At 38.1% G+C, this 23,096-nt stretch overlaps 1 protein-coding gene across 2 annotated transcripts in view; it reads right to left on the bottom strand.

Moving 5' to 3' along the window:
- Positions 1-23,096, bottom strand: part of IGF2BP3 (insulin like growth factor 2 mRNA binding protein 3) — a 115,165-nt gene that overhangs the window by 84,337 nt on the left and 7,732 nt on the right. For both annotated transcript variants that reach the window (XM_027639435.1, XM_027639434.1), the window contains one exon: positions 5,335-5,383. In XM_027639435.1, the coding sequence (XP_027495236.1) occupies positions 5,335-5,383 (49 nt within the window). The remainder of the gene's footprint in view (positions 1-5,334; positions 5,384-23,096) is intronic.

Raw genomic sequence — 23,096 nt, forward strand, 5'->3', positions numbered from 1 at the left:
ATCCCACACAGCTTAGCTGTCTTATTCAAAGCAGTGACACAAGTTAGTACAGATCCTCAGGACAAACAGTTATGTGCGCTGTAAGATTTACAAACATTTGCTCACAGAGTCAGTCTCCATTCTTTCAAAGAAACTGAAAGTTTTCTTACAAAATATGCAGATGGGAGAAGATGGTTCAAAGCTTTCTTGCACTGACAAATCTCAACGCAGAAACTGAAGTCACTTTGCAACTCTGATCCAGAAATCCTTTTTCATTACAACTTCTGCCTGGGGAATCTGAAACATCGGAAGTCTCAGCATAACTACGAGACTTCATTTTTCAGTTCCATCAAAAAGTGAGGAAAAGCAAACCCTGTTTAGCAACATCCTTTTGCCATTGGAAGAGCTAAAACAGACCTTCCTTCCCACATGTTTCTGTCCCCGAAAGCAACCTGCAAGTCTCACAGCAAAGCTAGGAATACACATTCACAGCATTTTTCTTGCTTTCTTTCCTCACACAACAGGTTCACACTTCACAGGCTGGGTTTTTAGTCTACCTTTTTTGTTACCAAGTTCATCAACACTATCTGTTTATCTGCTCCATCCAAACCAAGAAGGAAATAAGCCTACAGAAGATAAGTAGGAACTCTTCAACAGCTACCTTCCTGCTGAGCCAGCAAGTGCCATTTTTGGCACCATCTGTGTCCTGGAAGTCTGTTCTCTAGTGTTTTATTCACTAAAGATGGAAAAAATATTTGGAAAGAAAATTTCTTGAAGCATCTTCTAAACTGTAGATGCTAGTTTTAAAACGTTTTAAAAGAAAGAAAAGAAAAGGGGGTGGTATTGCACACCACAGTTCCTTCTCAGAGAACTCAACTCAAACCCCCATCGTGTTAAATCAGAAACAAACTCTAGGTACTTCAGTTTTAAATCACCACATCTACATCTCTTTCCAGAAGGCATATAATTTTGTCTTGCAAATAAACCTCCAGTGCTGAATACACACAAGCTAAGTGAGAGAGTACTTGCCATTACAAATTAGGAGTCAAATCAGTATCTTACAGACTGCAGTTCAGGAAAGAATAATACAGATCTATTTACTTTCCTGCAGTGACCATAGAGCCAGGGTAGTAGTTTCCAATGAGAAAGAGTTGAGACTGGTATATGTGGAGAACGGAAAAAGGTGGTGTGCCAAATTCTTCACTAGTCATGATTCTTAGGATCAGTCTGGACTTTGTATTTGACAAGTAAGGAGAGAAACAGGGGGGAAAAAGTTATAACCACATACTATCACTAAAAATGATGCACTAACTGAAGGTTTGCCTCACAAAAGACTTTGTAACAAGATAAAATGATTTATTTAAAAAATAAAATCTGATCATGCATGTGTTCTCCAAATTACTAAACTGATACAATAACCTCTATAGGCAAATTATATGTAAGCAAAACAAAAGGGAGAAGATGCACACCAGAAGTGATGGTGTTTTTATGGAACATGGTCACTGACTGATCCAGAGTCCTCAAACACAGACTGTCCAGTGAGGGAAGAGGGAAGATGCAAATGACCTCCTGGATAAGTAGAGAACATGATCCTGGATAATCTCCTACCAGTCCAGACTCGAAATGCAGTCTGAGGTAAGTTCTAAATTTTCTTAGTTCAGACAGAGTTGCCACCTTCCCTCCACCTCCTAGCTGGGCAAGGAGCACAAGAGTACCCACAACACACACATACAGGAACCTGTAGAACCTTGCCAAAAATCTTGTGAAGTTCAAATTAATCACCAGACAAGTTTTGTACAAACCTAACCTTGAATGACTTGGAATAAATTAGAATTTTATCTTTTACAGTTGCATTTTTCAAGTGAGCTCTTCAGAATAGCAACCTTGTGGTTTTGTTTCAAAGTAGTAACTCAGCAGATTACAGCAGGTCATTATCTGCCTCTTTTTTCACCACTTAAACCTGAATATGATCTAAAAAGGTTATCTTACCTTTTTTACTTATACCATGATGGTCTAATAAGGACACAGTGAGGTCTTATATTACACAGAGGAAACAACTACAAGTACAATTACTATGGCTGATTGTAAGAGTCAGTATTTTGTTCAGTAACTTCAACCTATGTGAAGGAGAACACTAATTGGAATATTTTTCTCAAAAAAAAAAGGCAACCAGAAAAGCAAATAGCTAATCTGAATTTATGTATCCGGTTCATGAAACGTCTTGCTAATAAATGCTTGTTACTCTGTGGTCATTTACATCACTGTTTCCCAATCTATATGGAATAACTATGGGTCAAGTGTCCTACCACATGAGTTTTCAGAATACCCAGTTACTTCCAAGGGGAAGTCAAAGACTCCTTATCACTAAAGTTCAATGTTTTCTCTCTTCTGTGCTACTAAAGGCATTAGATTTTATTAAATAGGCATGCATGTCTCTTAGAAAGATAAGAGGGTACACCAGTGGAATAGTTTCAAGGTTTTCACCAGAAACTGATTTACTCCAGCATTTCATGAATCTCAAAAGACAGCTTCCACCTGCATGGAGAACAAAGGACCTGTATTAATAATGGGGCACCTTCGTCAGCTGATGGATCTCAAAACATTCTCAATTCAAATTAAGCTTCAATATTCCCTGAAAGCTTTTCTGGTTTTGAAAACCAGGAGGCAGAACTGCTATCTGTGGTGCTCAGAAGCGGGAGCTACTACCGAGTTGTTACACTTCACACGACAAGCACTTCAGCTACGTTCCTGTGGGACCAGCATATCCCATCCCTACCACACTTCCAGACCTGCTTTCTCCAAACCTGACAAGTTGCACTTGAGAACATTACAGATGCCTTCCTTATTATAAGAGTGCTTTGTGGGTGGAGTTTTTTTATAAGCCAAGGACCATCTCTGTGCAGAGATGCTCACTGGGTCCCAGTACCACATGGCTCAAGGCATGCAGGTACCACTCTGTGACACACTGGTAACAAGAACAGCTGTGAAGCACTGAACTAGAGGCATGCACACTGACTGCTAGGGACATTCCTGTGGGCTTCCCACATAAAAAGCTTGTTTCTATAAACAACAAAATCAAAGCAAGGTAATTACTTCGACTTTTGCAAAGAATGACACTGACACTGAAAGAGTGGCTATACCAAGGGAAGAAACTTAACAAGAACAATAATCTTCACATATCTCTATGTCACAGTACAAGGAAAGGTGTTGCAGGGTACTAAGTGTGTTTTGTATTTCAATATTGAACATACATGAGGGCCAGTGGATTAGCTAACACAGGGACCTCTTTCATTTGCATTTGTTGTTCTTTGGTTTCGTTTTAAGGATTTCACACCCATTAGAAGTCAGTCCTGATTCAAGGAATTAACAAAAGTGATGAGGCAAGAAAATTGGCACAGAGGGACTATAAGACACAATTTAAGTAAAATCACTCCAGCTGACACACATGCACACTAACACATCATCCCCTCAGAAAATATTCTGCAAGAACACTGCTTCAATATAAATACCTCTCTGTATGTATAAACTTCTACTCTCCCTACCAAGAATTGTTTTAAGGAAGAATCAAAAGCTTTCTTACAGAGCTCAAAGGAAGTTTTTTCCAGGATTTTTAGCATCAACAAAAGATACCAGAGCCCAAGGTAAACTGACAGAAGACAATTCCCTGATGAATTTAATCACCAGTTGTTGTATTTTATCATCAGCACTGTTTTGCAAGTACACAAAGCTTACCTGCTTAAGTGCAGAAGTGCCGGACCACCAGCACTTACAAAGAAAAACTTTAGGAAGTTAGTGGACAAACTGTACTTGGCAAGCAGCCCTGATGTTGCAAGAGAATCCAAAAGTATTGTAGAAGTTTTCAGGTCTCTAAATTTTGTACTCAAAGGATCAGGTCTGTGCAAGTAACTTGAGGACATCTAGGCAAGATTGAGATTATGTTAATTGGGACAATTTTAACTCTTCCTTGGGAGCTTTAGGAAAATACAGTGTTTTAAAAAGGTAGGTAAAGAGAACATCTGTCTGAGACCCGATGTCAACACAGAAACTGCAGCAATAGAGAAGAGGGAAGTAATTTTAAAAAATCAGGAAATAGATAGGAAACAGAGTAGATATCTGTAATACACAAGCAAAATTAGCTACAAATGTGTAATGAGGCATAAGCAGGTAGAAGCATTTTTAAGTACTCTGTTTAACAGTGCTTACATCCCTGTTTATTCACATCTCTGAATTGTATATCTCTGCTCTGATACTGTTCCTACACAAAATCCTCAGAGGAATTTGGTACCAAAAAATAAGTTAATCTTCAAATTAGTCACCCTCAACTGTTTCTGTAACTACTCTTCCCAGAAGCTTGACCAAAAAAAACTTATGGATTTGAAATAAGGGTATCGGGTGGATACTGTTCAGCTGAGGGGTACACAAGGTCTGGGAAGTGCAGAGGAAAAGCTTATATAGACAGCAGACACCAGAAAGGCAGGCTGAAGCAATGAGAGGCAATGTGTGCTGGTACCTTACAGAAACCCTGTAGTTTGACAGCCTAGGTTAAAGAGACCAATGCCTCCATTTTTCTTAAAGCTAAGAAGCAATCAAGTAGTGCAAACAAAGAAGTTGCTGCAGATGGAAAGTTAAATGAAGGCAGACCAAACCTCCTGGAGAACTGCTACCAGAGCTATATCCTCAAACCCTCTGCCCTCTAATCTCCCTCAGGCAAAAGAATAACTTATCACTAGTAAAACAACATTTTGAACACACATACAAGGCAGAAAAAAGAAAACAAATCTGTTCTTACGGTAGTCCATCCACTGTAAAAATTAGAACGCTATTTGTGAAGTGCAGGAAGTATACACTATACTGATGATAGCCAATAACCATAATAACATGAATAAACAATTTGCCAAAATGCCACCACTATAGAGAAGCTAAGAAAATACAAAACCCCACCACTCAAAAAAAAAAAAAAAAAGATCAGCATTACGTTTCTGCTTCTGTAAAGGTTTGGCCAAGTATTTAAATATGAACTTATTTTAAGTTTATTGAACTCATACACCAGACACCAGGTCCAAAACAGACAAGCTTTCAGTCAAAGAGAGTGACTGCATCAGGAAGTCAGCATTCACCAAAGAATCCATTTCAACATTTTTTATGGTTAGCTGGGAGAGCAGAAATGAAGGCAGTTATCTGAATTGCTTAGAAGGCTCTATTGTTCCCTCTTCCAAAGGATTTTTCCCCAGAACAGAATGGGTGGTGTGTGCAAAGCAAGTAAAAGGTGGGGGAAGGGGAAAAGTCCTGTGGATAAAGAGAGAAACACAAACAGTTTTTAAGCAAAGATATAATTTTTTTAAAGTAACTTCCTACCTCCCACTGCAAGTGAGGCGGGATATTCCTGATCTGAAGCTTCCGACTCCTGTAGATAAATTAAAGAAAATAGCATTTAAAAAAAACCCAACAAAACAAAACAAAAAAACGGAAAGAAAACATCATTGCAAGATAGACTATACATAGCAGTGTCATACATTTAAGCATCTCTCATACCAAGAGGGGCAAAACCAAATACACAACTCAAAAAAACCCAACAGATCGCCGAGGGGGGAATGTCAGGTCAAAACCATTTCAAGTCTAAAGAGCTGTTACAGAAATACTTGTTACACATTTGACAGCTGTTACATTTCATGAAGTCTCCACTTTTCTTGTAGACTATTTCTATTTCTGCTTTAAGGCCTTCAGTATCTAATTCTCTCTGTTATAAATGGGTGTGATAATCCCATATATTTGTACTGGGTTCTCCTTCACACACTTTAAGGATTTTTTGTTGTTATTTTGTTTTGTGAATCCACCAGGAAAATACTTCAGGATTTTACGTTCCTTCAAGATAGGGAATACAAATTTGAATTAATACATTTGCTTTGATATTACATTAATGAAAAGTTTAATGATGGACTATTTTCCAACGCTGACATGACTAAAGTTCTTCCTCCCTGACTGGGAGGAGAGGGTAAGAGTCTAGTGAATTGTTTGTATTTTCACCCCAAATTTACATCGGTTTTCATTTATCTAGTAAACAAAACATTCACTTTGAAGTGCTACTGCAAAGCCTGGCAGTGTGCTGGCAGTCTTCACAGCCAAGTCCTTTGTCTCGTCCCTTCCCCCAAAGTGAGAGAACAAATAAATGCCAGAGATGCCACAACCCCCCTGGGATTTACAAGAATGTGTAGAGTAACACAGTTTTCGGCTGGGCTCAGGTAGGGTGAGCTAGTAGGGTCAGCCTGCCCATCCTGGGAAGCTCTGGGGACAGGAGAGGGGACAAAGAGCTGTCTAGTTTAGAAGGTCTCAGTTACATTTTGGTTCACTAAAGCAGCTAAAACAAGTGTCTTGGGTCCAAACAATTTTACTTCACATTTTAATTGCTCAATACTGACCTCTCACAGAAAAAAAATGCTTTACACTTTAAGGGTTTTTTATAACAGTTAAACTTGTACAGGCCAGTTAAGTCTTGCAGCAAAACAAGTTTTAGAGGTGTTCCCGTCTAGCAGTAAAATCAAAAGCTTTCCTTTTCCCCTCAAAACCTTTTAAAATACACTCCTTTTGCTAATACCACCACCTACCCAGGCCTGCAGTGAGTGTTTTACATCTTGAAATGCTCTTCTCAACAGGCTTTGTCCAAGGCACAGCCGGAGGTCATAGCACAAAGCCACCTTGCCCAAACAGCTCCTCATGTGGCAGTGTCAACCCCCAACACTACAGTAACCATGAGATCAAGCGACATGTGTGCTTTTTTTGCCAGAAAAGATGAACAGGTCTTGGTTGCTCAGCATTTCTCAGCTGTTTTTACTCTCTCTCAAGCAAATAGGAGTACATTTCATCATTTGATCATATAAATAGGCAAGGAAGGGAGAACAACAAAGCCAAACCACACACAACCCTATTTAAGGTTTCATTTTCAAAAAAGCAAGGGAAGTCAGGAGCTGCTTCACTGAGAGCAGAAAATTCCTTGAAGTCTGCAAAGTTTTCCTTAAACTCAGCTAGCAATAATGCTACAAAACAGTTGCCCTAAAGTAGTGATATACTGCTCTGAAATATCAAAATAATCTCACACAGCAACCTGAAACTTGGAAGTTGGGTCCTAAAGTAGAACATAAAAGGGGATGTTCATTCAATATTAGAAATACTGGGAAATTTTAATACAGCAAAACCCCAAACCACAAAACTGGTAGCTAACATGCTATTCAATGTGCTTCAAACTGTGTTGTGCCATTACTCTCTCACACTTGTAGATTCAAATTGAAATTCATGAGTTTCACAGCAAGGAGTGCCACTCACAGAAGGATCCAAGCCCAATAGCCCTGCCCACCATGACAGGAACAAGAGGTCTCACCCCAGCTCCACATCAAGTTTGACCACAAATGCTCACACTGAGCTGTGTATATCCACTGGTGAAAAGGGAGGGCAGAAAAGTCCTTTCCAGAAGCACTTAGGTAGGTTTTCCTTCTGAAATGAAACGTGAAGTGATAGTTGTGTGAAACCTGTGTGTCTTCTCTACTGTCCAACACCTGAAAGGTGGACCAAAAAAGCCATCTCTACTTTTATTCATCTATTATTGAGGACTAACACAAGGTTTGGAGGTGTTTTTTTTCCTTCCCATGTGACTTCAAGGATCTGAAAAGTTTGATGCAATTTAGAACTTCTGCCAGCCATTTGTAGCACAGAAATAACTTGGACATCCTAAAAAGGAGGACTAAGGGAGACGAGCAAGGAAGAAATGCCACCTTAAAATTACCAGTTCCTCTACCACATTCATAAACAGTCAAAGGAAATGGCAAGCCAAGTACAAAACGGGTACAGTCCTGCTGTGCACCTCAATTTATGGCAATAGTGAGACACCTATTGTACAAAACTGAAAGGTCACTTCAAAAATACAAGAATAGTTATACCCACCATTTAATTTGGAACTGTTTATACCTTCATCAGTTTCTTGGTTGCAAGTAATTTTAACTTGTCACCCAGTGTACAACTTTGAAATCTGGTGTTTACTGATGCATGTAAGAATTTATTCTTTTACATTATTTCTGTATTACAATTAGCAATAGGGAGAAAAATGTAACTGAATAGAGCTTTGCCTGGCCAAGAGAGGAACCACATAGAACCAGTGTAAGATAAAAGATCATATACAGCTTTGAGATTTCCCCGTTTCAGTTACTATTAGCCCCTGTTAAAAAGGCATCTAAATATATCCCTTAAAATTACCTAGAAATACACAAAGCTTGTAACCCCTTTCCCCCTCTGCCCTTCTCCACACACAGAAAGAATAACTAGAAATGACCAAAGCGGTTTTTTGTTCCCAGGACCAGAACGAGCACTGAACAAGCAGCGAGCAGATGGAGACAGAATCTCCCATGTGCTGCGATAACCTGCAGCTCCTCCTCAGAGATCGCTCCCTCCCGTTCTTTTCCTGCACTTTGGCAGCCCCGTACATCTCCTCGCTGCAAGGCAGCACGAGTGACTTTGCAAGCACTCTCTCTATTGCTTGCATGTGAGCACACGGAAAATCAACTCTCAACTCCAGGAAAAATCCCAAACCAAACGCGAGTGTATAGCAACGAGTAAGGAACAAAGCTGGGTCCTGACTGAGTTTACCAGAGCAGCAACAGCTTCCACGAGGATGGGTTCTGATTTCAGAAAGCACACTTTTGCACAGGGTCAAAACTCCACACAATAGATGGGGAAAGGAAAGAGAAAAGTATGGAAGCATCTTCCTGGAAATACACTACCATCTCAGACACTGTCAGCTCTTTTAGGATGCTTTCCATCTTCCTCATGACACGGTTTTCTTTAGCTAAGTATGGCATATGCAAAGATCCTACAGTTATTGCAACCCAGGCAGCAGACCCTACAGAGGGCTTTGTTATGTTCTGTTTTGAAGTAATCTCAAGTTTTGTTACTCTACAACTACTTGCAGTCACACTGAGTGCATTAAAACAAGAAACAGTCCTCTCTCATCCCCTGACAGTATTTTATTACAATAGCTGCATTTAAAACATAGCTCACCTAGTCTTAATAAATCGTTAATAAAACACTACCAGCATCTCTCAGTGTGACTCACATAAGCCTTGTGTATGCAGTTTTTCCAGTTTAAGCAGATTTCTTAGTTCTTTTCTCCTATTCTAAATAGGCATTGCAAATAGATGTCAACTGAAAAAAAGCACAAGTTAGGTTTGTGCTCTGTATCATATGAAGGCTTTTGAAAGCTACCTATGTTCACAGCATGTGAACAGGTGTTCCCATTCGTTTCTCTTTTTCAAAGAGACCCAAAACACCTTTAATTAGGCAAGAAGAAAACAGACTTCTCTGGTTTCTGTGCAAGGTTAGTCCATAAGCAATTGTTTGGCAATAATTTACTTTTCTTAAGAGGAATTGCACACATTCTAATTTGAGAAATTGCACATATCATAATTCTTCTTTTCAGGTACTATCCAGGTAACAGGATTCAGTCACTTTGAGCCACTGCTGAGGACCATATGCCAACGTATTTATTCTGGGGATGTTGAGACATGGAGCCTTGTGTTTGGGGGACATGAATATCTCTACAACACTGAGAACATGTAAAACAAAAAGCCGCTCTTGTGCCCCTTCACAAGGAAAGCAGCATATTTGTGCCACGTGTGCACAGAGACAGAAGGAGCAAAGTACCATAAAGATGGATAATTTACTAAAAGCCATCTTAGTGATCTCAGAAGGGGTAATCTCTCTTACATAAATACAGAGAACAAACATATGCACAGGGACACCAAGTGCTCCCAACCCACAAGAACCCTCTACACACATGAAACAATACTAGACATGTCTTAGGAAAAAGGTGGTGGGAGAAAGGAAGAAAAGCCATAATTTTAGCATTTTCTTTCTTTTATATATACTTTCTTTCTCTGCCCTTCACTATATGCATCACTTTTTTCCTTCACCATATCAAGTTCCTCTTGAGTTAAAACTGTCTCAAAATTGTCTATTTTTGCATCCTTGTATTAAATAAAATCTCACTATACACTTTCACTAATAGAATCTCACTGTATGCTTTATACGACATTTAGCAAAGGCAAACCACATCAGATCCACACATGTCCTTAAGGGAAAACAATTTTAAATAACAGAGGATAGACAATTTTAAAGCAAAGAACAACAAAGTATCATGCTTCTTCTCACAGCCCAAAATTTTTTCTATCTCATAGGTGTGTCAAAATTTGACTATTTCAGAGTGAATCATAAACAAGTGACTGCACTTCCACACAGTTGTAACTACACTCATACGAGACCCTTCTCACCATCCTTCTCCACCAGAGACCTGCTGCCTCCTGCTCCTCAATTCGCATTTCTCAACAATAACAACAGTTAATAGACCCTTACTTCAGCAGCCATACAAACTACACACAACCTTAATGCCTTAAACCCACAAAGCACAAATGTACTCCTTTTAAACAAGAGCCTATGGAAAAAGAGTTAAATATGTTTGAAAGAAGATCAAGTGAACATTGACAATGTTAGTTCATTCAACTGTTTGAACTCAATACCTACGGGACAGAAAGTAAATGGTCTCCCTTTTCCACTCTAAGGAACGTGCAAAGAGCAAGTGCTTATTCATTTCATCCATTCTCGGTAGGTACTGCTATGCTGGTTACCTGGAAAAAGTCTTGGGACCTCACACCAATGGCACAGATGCAGAGTATGCCAATACCCACCAGCACCCAGTGCTGGTACTCCCCAGCACTGTGTCCCAGCTCTGACAGCTACATGTGATGCCGCTGCAAACCCACTCACTGGAACAACCATTTTTCTCCCTGAGCTACAAAGAGCTGCATGAAGACAAAAATAGTCAATTCTCAGGCTTACTTCACTGACAACCCAAACTGAACATAGACAGCTGGAGATGAAATATTAAAAAATACCACCACACAGCAAAAAAACCCTTCTGTGAATTGTGGCTAATGCCACACGGTAAGAAATAAGTTCTGTATAAAAAGTCCTGACAGGAACAGCCATAGAGGCAAAGTTAGCAACTCCTATAGCGAAATGGAAAACTGTTGGCAACCAACTGATTTTATAAGGGAAAGGGAAGAGGTGTCTTATTGTTTACTCTGCAGCCAGTAAAATAAAAACAGGCAAGAAAAAACCCACACAAAAGCTACCCCCCCCCAAAGAGTTCATTAGTTTCTCCCCCTCAGGTTGCTTCAAGTAGCTGATGTTTGGTCACAACAGAGTGAATCAGTGTTTTTAATGGTCTTCTAGTAGGAAGAAAAAACGGGCAGGTTTACAGGACAAAATAAAGAATCTTTAACTCTCAATTCATATCAGTGTGATTAGGGGGAAAAGCAGCAGTCATTTTTTTAGTTACAGGGTGAGGGAAGGGGGTTCTTATTTTCTTCATGGTAAACGGAGGTGACAATACAGATTGAGCCACTGGAGTGACCCGTCCTGCAAGACGTGCTGCAGTCTCTGCTGCCTGCCCCCTGACTTCACACTAAAACTCCATGGGTTTAAGCAGCCATTTAACTGTTTTTAAGGTGTTCACATTTGGTTCCTGAAAGTACCTAACAAACAGCAATAAGTCCATTGACTGAAAGCTGGCTGACCAGAAGCATTGACTGAGGAGAGACCTCATTGCAGTTTACAACTTCCTTGTGAGGGGAAGAGGAGGGGCAAGCACCGATCTCTGTGGTGACCAGCAACAGGACCCAAGGAAATGGCCTGAAGTTTTGTTAGGGGAGGTTTAAGTTTCCAGCTACCAGAGGATAGCTGGAAACTGGAACAGGCTCCCCAGGGAAGTGGTCACAACACCAAGCCTGACAGAGTTCAAGAAGAATTTGGACAATACTCTCAAGGCGCACTGTGTGACTTTTGGGAATGGTCCTGCCCAGGATTACGAGTTGGACTCGATCTTTGTGGGTCCCTTCCAACTCAGCATATTCTGTGAAATTAAGCCTATTGAATGCTCATTCTAAGCTATCTTTTTATATATAAAATTTTATATGCAATTATATATCTCAATTTGCTTTTTCCTAACAAATAGTTCTGATAAATAGAAAACCAAAGGGTCACACTTCTTACGTAAAAAGAAGGTATTCTGAATTTCTTTTAAAAAACAACTCAGTTTCAGTTAAGTGAAAAACAGAAGTGTTTATATCATTCCTATTAAAAGGTAATTAATTTCTAGTATATTACAAGGTACACTGATGACAGTGACTATATTTTATCAAGTCAAGCCATTAGCTTGTGAAACAGATAGTTCGCCTTGATGAACTTACCTTACAGAAGAAAGGAGAATGGTTTCAAATACTGATTTGTTAGGAAGCATCACCACTTTTTATTTCTACACATTGATCTGGACAGCAGAATACTTGAAGAGGAAATGCTATTGCTCCAATTTCAGACCCAATTCAGCAATTCAAGTAGACAAAGCCTGGCTAAGCCACAGGCAAACTGCAGCAATACTTCTCTTTGTGTTGAGAAATCCTAGACCCAGATTTAAAAGCATTCTGTACTACCACTCAGAGTAAGGATTTTCCGTAAAATTTAGACAAAGATAATTTTTTTCTCAAAGTTCATGCAAGACCTAACAGTTGGCTCCTAACTACACTGTTTCCCTTTCATCTTGCGCACACAAACCCACCAAAGCAGCCGCTTTGGAGAGGTGCATTATCTCAGCATTCAGGATGAAAATACTACTCTTGGATTACCTCACAGATCCCTCTGTGCTGATGATCAAATTTCCTACCAGTGCCTGTGAAACATCAAGTTTATTTACTATTTTTCACCAGGATGAAAAATCAAACAGCTGTCCATGGGGCCAGTACAACCACCCAGTTCTGTTCCCTAAAGACACCACCCAAATGACCGGGCACTGAGCTGCACTCTCCTTGCAGGATTAACTTGAATACCCTGAAAGAGACTGTGCATTTGTGGACAGACTGATAGTTCAAGAAGCACAACCAGAAGACTTACACTGACACATCCAAGTTCTCATGTTTATGTGGATTAGCTGGATAGTAGGCTTTCACCTGTTACCATTTGCTTTAGAATTTTAGCTCGACAATTCTTCACGTGACTAATTAGACTAAAAGCTTATATTCATTATTTGTAAATTCCCTTGAGTGGACCATAAAGGCATTTTAAGAAGAAAATTCTAAAGATTCTGCCATTACCATATTAATGTTGAACTCCTTGTTTTAAAAACCCTTTCATTTTCCAGGTGTTGCTAATGAGAGAAGGCTGTTAAGTTTTTTTTAAATTAAAGAGTTAAGTATTACTTTAAATTTAATAGGAAGTTCTAGTGTCCTTTAGAAAAATGGGTCTATCTTTGCGCCTTGTGGCATTTAAAGCCTCTTCCCCTATGCCAAAGCTCTTTGGAGAAACTGAATTATTTTCAATTGGGTTTTGATTCCTTTCCCTCTGTTTGATGTGGGGTGGGAGGTATATGTGTGTTTTTTCTAAATGCTCCATTTTCTCTTTCCCTCCTCCTCTGAGCAGGGGTCTCTTCCTTAAACAACTGTACTACAGAGCTGATTTTGTTGACCAAATTTTTTCAAGCTATGGTCACTTGCCATTTATTCTCTCACCCTACCACTAACTTGCAAATTAACTGGAATGTGGATAACAGTAAAAACACTCAAGAGGTATATGAAAGACTGAAAATAACACTTTTAAAAGCAAAAGTACTTCTAAGCATGGAAAAAAAAAAGTCTACTTAATATCCTAATCAGTATGAACTACTAATCCTTTAATGATGGGGCACACTCATCTTTTATTTCTCCTCCTCACCCCTCCCTTCCTTCAGCCACCAAAAGAGCTAAAGGCTTCTCCTCTCCCATTACCTGTTTTCTTAGTGTCCACAGGGGCTGCTGCTTGAAGCAATACTCCCATTATGGACTAACTGTGAAACTTTACATCAGCTGTAAGAAGCAGCTCCAGACTGAAACTTGCATACGATGTGCCCCTCCAATACATGACCAATGTAGGGGCTGGGGAGCAGCAGATTAAAGAAAAAAAATAAATCCTTTTCTGTTCTCTCTCCTTTTTCTTTCTTTTTTTTTTTTTTTTTAATTTCCAGGGAATTCAGCTTCTTTTAAAGAGCCCAAGGAGGAGAAAGAAATGGTGTGGATTAGGATACTTCACTACCATTTCTGAAGTAAAAGAGGATACCAAGACAACAATAATTAAAAAGCCAACAAGGTACTTTGTTCTAAGCAGCTGCTGGATACACCCTCACAGTGTATCTTCTCTACTACCATCTCTTACTCCACAGAATTTTACAAACCAGCTAGAAACCCGATGGAAATAAGTGACACAGATATCATGTACTATGTAAAATTTTGGCAACTTTTTTTGGTATGGGAGGTATGGCGCTAGATTAGATCTCATCTAACAATAACTCAGTGATTCACCCTTCTCAGACTGAAATGTCTAAATAAAATTAGCAGCACTCGTAGACAAACTCAGTAGCCACCATGCTGCTGAGACCAACTGCTCAACCACGAGCCTTGTGTTTGCAGAGAACATCGGAAATGCTTTCCAGATTCCTTACACCACAGCAACAGACAGGGAGTCAAACCTATTTTAGTCTCTTTCAGGTCATGTTCAAGTGAAGCTAAGGTTGTTCATACTCAATATGAGTTCACTGTATGCTCCAAATTAAACAAATTCAGTTCTGGTTTGGGGGGTTAGAGGGGAAGCAAAAGAGCAACAGTTGCTCTTCCTTTACAGTGTGTAGTTGCAAGACCTCTGTTACACAGTCTCAGCAAGCAGGGAACCTCCCTTTGCTACTTTTTTTTTTTTTGCCATTAAATATCCAATTTAAAACATTCAGGTTGGGAACAAGCTACTTCAGAATTTAAACTGAGCATGACATTAGTTCAGGGACTCATCCCACTTCTCCACTGCCTTGCTGTTTCACCCCACACACAGACTTTTAAAAAGACAAGACTGTTCGCTGCCTCTCTCAGGCTACTTTACAAAAACTGCACAAATTGATGTCCAGTTCCTAAAATTATCTCAGTAAATGAAGATTCCCATGGGGTTTAAAAAATGAAAACAATAAAACACTCATGCTGCTGAAAACACCATCTAATTTCAAAAAGCTTACATGCTATAAGTAGAATAAATGAAAAATCTTTGTTGCTCTGATTTTAAGTGTATATGTACACTTTAGCTACCAGACAGGCTCTCTTAACATTTGCAAGACTCTTCGATGATATAAAAAAACATTAACAGGGGTAACCTACTTCATTTAGGCAATTGTCTATACAACAATATCTAAAAACATGAATAATCCTGGTGCTTAAAAGAGCTAGATAAACTAAAAGTAGAATTAAGACGAGCACAGAGTAAATCAACACTTTCAAATGTACAGCCACAGTTTCCAGGCTCTTTCCAGTGTGCAGAGCCACTCAAAGAATGTAGAGTGTGCATGTGCACGTGCATGCATGGCTTTCACTCTGCATCCATCCTGACTGAAACTTCCATTTTTTTTTACTGTTTTTCATAAATATGTATATTACTCAATTTTGCAAGAGGACATCTTATACTGACATGACAATTGAACATTTGAAAGATATACTATGTTCCTCATCTGATGTTCCAGGGAAGCCTAACAAAGACCTCCAGTTAACTTGCTCACATGACAATTTCTTTTTAATTAAAAAATATTTTATACCTTTCAATCTCAAGACAAATCAAGAAAAATTTTAAAAATACTGGAAAGACAAATAATTTCTTTCAAGTCTTCTAGACCACACTAACAGGTATAAAGTAGAATACTTTGCCAGTTTTACAGCAGAGCTATTAAGTCCACTGTACATTTCCTATTATCTTTGCTTTAAAATAAATAATTTCTTCCATCTCAACAGCTTCAGTACAATAAACCTTACACAAGTTTAAAATAGAACAGAAACTTTCAAAGTATAAATTGATGCACACTAGAGCTAAGACTGCACAGATACCAATTTTCACTTTGATGCTCTAGTAATTATTTCACTAGTACACTTTGTTGAACTAATTGAATACCAACAAGAAGAAAGAGCACTCAAGTGCTGGCCCTTACTAATGGCAATTCCACGTGGCCTTAAACTGATTAAGTGACCTAAATCAGATGAGATATAACACCTTCACCGGAGCAGTGCTAGAACATGTGGGGTTTGTACTGTCACCACCAAATAATTTCCCTTCCTTTCTCTTGCCCTATCAAAATCCAAGTCACTGAATGTGAACACTCTGCTGTTTGGCTTTGTCATTTTTACTCTGAACATCACTAGATGCAGAAATTTTTAAAAAGCGACATTGCTTTTTCTGTACTTAAGTTACTCGCAAAGAGAAACAAATTCAGTTTATGGTTTCCAGACATTATTTTCATTTCTTTTTACTAATTTTCTCTGAAGAATTCTCTCCTCAAAATTAAATCGTACTTAATTACACAAAAACTTGTGTTGAGAGAACATTTCATAGCTGTACTTTCAGCTAGAAGTTATCTGTTATTTAGAAGACCTGCACATTCTCCTCTCAAAAAATGTTATCCCTTTAAAGTATACAATGAAGTATAGAATGCACCCTCTTTCAGCTGGTATGCAAAACTAAGTACTATCCACATTTTGCACACGTTTTCTGCTTTAAGGTTTAATCTAAAGACTGGTTACTGAAAAAATTTAGCTTTTTGATTTGTTTTAAAAAGTTAAATTTATAAAGTATTTAAAAACAACTAAGCAAAGTTGTCTTTTTTTTTTTTTTTTAGAGCAACAATTTTGGCCAGGGTAAGTAAATCTATACTTGTAATCCACATGCACAGCAAATAATTTATACTGGCATAGTTAAAGCATCACAGTTTGTGTGTAAAGAGTCTTTTGCAATTTTTTATATTTACTTAATAGAAATACTGTTAATTATATCTTTCATTAAACTTCATTTTTAAGAATTACCAAAACAATCCTCTGTGCTTTTGTCATAGCAGCTTTGATTAGCGCACACAGGCTTATATAGTATAATATATGAAAGCAATGCCTGAGCTTTCATACCAGGGCTTGATTAAAGCCTTAGAGTATCATTTCATTCTGTTCAACTGGAAAAGTCAACAACTAAAATGCAATTGTTCACTGACTTAAAATTATGCAATATTTCAATTCTACAATTTCTTTCAAAGGCAAGTTATGCTGAAAAATTGCTTGCATATAAGAGGTGTAAGTATTTTCCTTAGCAACCCTTACAGTTAATATTTAATAATTTCCCCTACTTTAGTAATACTATTAAAAAATCTACCCTGACTTTAAGTAGTGACATATAAAGCAATTATAGGATAGACACTATCACCTTTTAAGTAACTCCATTATTTTTAATTTCTTTTTCACAGAAAGTAGAATATAGAGCATGTATTGAGGATGAAGATCACAGCAATCATTAACTTTTTCACGGTCACTGTAGATTTGAATACACTGCCATGACCAGAGAACAAAAAATAGAGTTTACATTTCTGCACTGGTAACCACACTCTTTACGTAGCATTTAACATTGACACTATTTTAGTTCACTTTGTATTAAATTGAGCAAAATTGTAAGTTTGGATCAGGTAGTTTCAATGCAGAGAAAAGTCCTATATCATGCTACAGCTAACCAGTTGAAATGTAAGTACAATACAAGTTAATCATCATTAATGTCAAGATTATTTGCATTTAGTGACTTGGAATTTTCAAAGGCATAACACTTTGCTGTGTATTTAAATCCAAATTAGAAACAAAGTTCATATCAATGAAGATGATAATTTTGACCAAGTTTAATAAATTATTTAGCAGATAATTACTTCAAATTTAGTTGTATACAGATGTTCAAGCTTATTATCACATCAAGGCAGTAATTACTATCTTATTTTTACAATCATACAGTACTGATTCATAAACAGAGATACTTAAATTAGGTGGTACTTACCCCCACTAGTAGATCAAGTTGCTCTTACCTGAGAGCACAGCTTAAGTATAGTTTAAACACACCTTTCAAAGCTTTTAAATTCAACTGTTCCATCTGTATACAGATATGACCAACAACTGAGGATTTACGAACATTTTAAAAAAGAGCTGAAGAAAACTAAAATAGCAAGTCAAAAAAAAAAGCTTAAGGGTCTACAATGTTATAAGATTCACCCACAGATATAATTCATCCTGCTTTAGGGGTTACTAACCATTTTTTGCTAGAACTACTAAGTATATCTTCTTCACTCATCTACTCCATGATCATTCCCCAAAATTTCAACTTATTTCAAACAGCTTCATGCCTAGTACTGGACCATACTATGAAACACAACTACCAGTAACAACCAGAAGTGGAGTTACCAAAAGCCTCAAAACAAAGCATCACTCCCTCCCTCTCCTCCCCCAAACCTCAAAGACACGCTTTAATAGTTTGTAACCACGTGCGTTATCCACAGAGTGCAAGGAAAGTTCACAGAGCTGAATGTTACAAGGAAAAGAAACAGGTCAGGACACCTGCTCAGCCCCCCCAAACTAGGACAAGCCCTCCTCATATAGCCCCATTCTCACCAGGCAGGGCATGCATCAAGCCATCTCCAGAAAATTATCACTGCTCAAATGCCATTTCTTCCTCTGGAATTTACAGGCTTTCATCATGGTGAAACATGGCTAAGTTTTGGACAGATTTTTTCATGCTCCGCCTTTCCCCCCCCCCCCCTTCTACCTCCCTTTTCTTCCCCCCAGAATGATACATCCAGTGACACAAGTTAGAACTATGTCTAAGAGAGGCTTTCTGCAATACAAAACCACACATGGCTTCCACCAGCCCTCTCTAGCTAAAAAGATAGCTTCAACTTTCATTTAAAAAGCCATTTTTTGAAGCCCTGCAGCACAAAACACAGCACTGCTATACAGCAGGAGACTGACCTAATCACACGTGTGGTGCTGGATCTGAACTGTCCTTCATGCATTCAAAAGTAGCATTTTCAAGTTAAGATGCTGAACCTAACGTATGCAAAACCAGTAACAGTCACACTAAGTGAACTGTGTGGATCAGGTGATGTGAGCCCAAGGGCCAGGAAGAAAAGCAATGTACATAAGCTTATTATTTGCCACAGAGGCAGCAAAATCCAACCATGGCAAATGAATGCAATTTTGTGATTTTAGCAAAGCTAGTCAAATGCAAAGGTATCTTGAACTCAATCTGAAATCTCGATGGGCTCTAGAAATTATAATGACAAATTTTCCAACTGTTTTCCCAAGATTACTTTCAAGGAGCAACGGGTAGTTTCAACTATATATAGCTTAAGTACATTCTACATACCTAAAAACATAATTTTGCTCATGCTTTGAGTTTAATTGAACAATTGTCATAAAGCCCAGTTGTACAAAGGGTGTGTACACCACAACTTTAGAGACGCTTACCATTCTATGTTAAACGCAGAATTGGGGTATAATTACATGTTAACAGTCACTTCTTGCTTAAGAGAGTAGCCAGGATAGAAGAAGGTGTAGAAATCACATTATTCATAAAATTTCTCTCTCAACCGCATTGGAAAAAACTGAAAACTTCTAAATAGAGGTATATAACTCACTCTAAGCAAATATAATAAGCAGTAACCCAGAGTAAGTTATCAAATAGAACAAGACTTCACTAGTTGTTATTAGGGCTCAGATCATCACTGAGGAAAAAAAAATCCCTTATTTCTTAATAAATAAAGGATCTCCTACTTTTTGACTACTATAACTTTATATGGGGGATTTTTTGGGGGGTGGGTTGTTTTTAAATAAAATACTTAAGCAGAATAAGCACTCTAGTACATCTTCAAATTAACTAGTATTAGCAGTATAAGAACAATTTTACACCACTGTTACTGGGCTGCAGAATTGAACTCTGAATGAGAGCACACAGAATTAAAAAAAAAAAAAAAAATAAGAGCTGTCCATTTCTCATTTATTTTGTTCAGGGTACAAAGGAGTTGCACGTTACTCAGAAGTATCCTACAATAAAAGTTTCTGTGGAGGTAGAAAGTTCATACAGTCAGGTAACAAACAAGTACTGACATACTCCAGCACTTCTCTTGGGTCAACAGTAGTGCCTCCTGATTAGCAACGGCAGTTTTTAGTGCTTTTTAGTTAGCATAACACCAAGTTATGCTGCTGCCCACCACCACCTAGAACTTCCTAAATAACTGAGCTTCTATTAACACAAACCTCACTGTGTAAGAACTCTTGTTGACCAGCACCCACTGTGATCGATACCACTGAGAGACACTTAGCATCGAACCCCTCTCACTTGACCCTGGTAAATAGCTCCCTCTGCACATCAGATCAATGGTTTTCCACAAAGAAAAATGTGGTTCATTTAGGGATCCTGTTCCCTTGGTAGGAAAGACCCATGTCCTCTTTGTGGCACAGCAGGACACATCTCTAACAGACCAACACCTCAAAGGCAAGGGGAACCTGTGCAAGGTGGTGTACAGTTCGCAAAGTCATCTGAAAAATTATTTCTAAATTAGCAACAATATTCCAAGACAGGAAAATTCTATTTTTTTTTTCTAACCACTACCTGCTTAAGTTTGCCACAAAACTTTCACCAGAAAATCATTTAAAGCATGTGTATCAGAATTTTAATTCATATAAGGAAAAAGATAAGGTTTACATTATAAATGTAATCTACTGTCATGGATTAAACTGCTACCTAAATTCCTCTAACATCCCACAGATTATGTTTTTCAAGTGTAGTCCTAAAGAGACACTGTTTTCAAACTTTTACTCTAGATGTAAGAGGAAAAATTCAACTGTTCTCCCATGATAACCAGGAAGCCACCATCACACAAAGCGTCTCCCCTATGCGTATAAACTAAATAATCCACTCTATCATTAAAACTAAATTTCTAGACGATCTGTTCTGTAACTGCTTTAAAATTACTGTTGTTTAAAAAAAAAAATTTAAAAAGCAAACATAAAACTTGTGTCTTTTGCCTTTGCTAGATTATATATACGTTTTCCTTGTCAAAGCTAGAGCAGTTTCGCCAACTCTGTTTCCGAAGAGTTTTCCCAAGAGTCTCCCTACAGTACGCTTAGGATTCCCTCAGATGGCAGGGAACAAGGGGCTGAGAGTCTGCAGGATCAGACCCTAGGATGAAAGCTGCTTGGACCAATTGCACAGTACAACTCACTCAAGGTGGGGATTCCCCCACCCCTCCCCTTTCTCATAGCTAGCTCTCCCACCCTGTTTATTCCTAGAATATCAGTCTCACCTTGACCCATGCACGTTAGATATATAATGAATAATTTCAAACCCAAACATAACAACCTTTTTACTCCATCTATAACTGCTCTTTAACATGAAATTTCAGGAAAATAATTAACTGTAAACCCAACTAATAACTTAAGTTTATTATTATTTTCCAACAAATTTTTGTTCACACAGACTAGAGTTCCCTTTATCAGGAGTTTTGATTTCTGCACTACAATATTTACAGCTCCATTAAGATGAAGCAAGTTCCATTTTTTAAGGAAAACCTACAGGACCTGTACATTTAACACGTAAAAATAAAAGACAGTTTACCAAAACAATAAAGCACAGCTATTTTTAAAGAGGAAAAATGTATTGGACACATGGTGTAGACTACATATTTTAAAATACCATTCCTAAAGTTCAGCTGAGCATGAAAGTTAATCTTTCAAAAGTGAACATTCAGCTTCAGTTGTGTTCAAGGGTAGTGGTACTAGCAAAAAAAAAACCAAAACAAAAACAAAACAAAAAAACACCAACCAAAAAAAAACCTCCAACCTTACTATTTTTATAAATTCTCCAGATAACTTTAGCTGGTCTCTTCTCAAACCACAAATTACTTTATGGTATTACAATCTTTTAAAATGCATATGTGGATATATATACACAAACACACACACAAGGGACACACATATACATACACATTTCTCTTTGAAACACTTCTGACTGGTGAGACATAATGCAGAGGCTAGTCACAAAATAATCAAGACAGCAAAAAAAATTAAAATGGAGTAATTCCCTTCCCAGCAGAAGACCTTTCATTTCAAGATAGTTTCATTTTTGTACTTAGTGCCATACCCAAGAAAAGCCAGATCCCCCTGAATAATTGTTTTATCTGTGCTCTTATCCAAATTTTGACTTAAAAGTACAGAATACTTGATTTTACCTGTTAGTGTCACTTTTCCATCCATTCAGATTTGCAATAAGACAGTTTGAGTTGATGCTGATTCCACTGCACCATGAAGAGGCAGGCAATAGAGGAGGCACATTGCTGCTAAGGTTACATTGCACAGGAGATAGTTTTATACTACAGGTTTCTCTTGTGCCAACTGCCATGATAATACTCTTCAGCAAATAAGAATATTATAATTTTTAATTTTGAAATTTTAATGCACTTTCAGAAAAAAAGTTGAATGCACAACCCTTTTTGGTGCCACTCTTTTACTGTCATTACACATACAGTATTTTAACATTTACTAGGGTCAATATTAGGGTAATGCACTTCATTTGCTAAGTATCCCACTACAAACATCAAGATTTCCTTCCCTGTTAAATAGATGCATCTTTCAACACACACTCACAAACCAATCAGAATTACAGAATATTCTGACTTAGAAGGGACCCACAAGGATTATCAAGTCCACCTCTTAAATGAGTGGCCCGTATATTGCAGATCTGGAAAGAAGAAAAGCCAGGAAGCAATCAAAATTGTAATTTTTTGTTAGTTACCTGAAGTGTGCCCAAACATACAGGAGCTCTTGTTACCACACAGAAATTTTTCAAAGCCAAATTACATATTCCAGTTGATGAGAAGGAACAACTGCCATTGAAGTATCCAGGTGGATAAACATGCCCAGACAGGCTGGGTAGCACCAATGAGGACTGGGCTTACTGATCTCAGCATAACCCAAACATGAACACCTGGGGAGATTTTTAGGTTGGCGGATTCAATTATATTTTCTTTATTTGGGCAGCAAATATAACACACAGCAAAGATGCAGGATGAAAGGGTATATAAGTGCATACACTTGACATGTGCAGGGGAAAAAAAAAAAAAGAATTATGGAAGCCCAAGACTAAAACTACAAAATAATACACAAGTATTTCTGATT

Source organism: Corapipo altera, unplaced genomic scaffold (genome assembly GCF_003945725.1).
Source record: "Corapipo altera isolate COAL_440 unplaced genomic scaffold, ASM394572v1 44, whole genome shotgun sequence".
In the NCBI taxonomy this organism is placed as follows: domain Eukaryota; kingdom Metazoa; phylum Chordata; class Aves; order Passeriformes; family Pipridae; genus Corapipo; species Corapipo altera.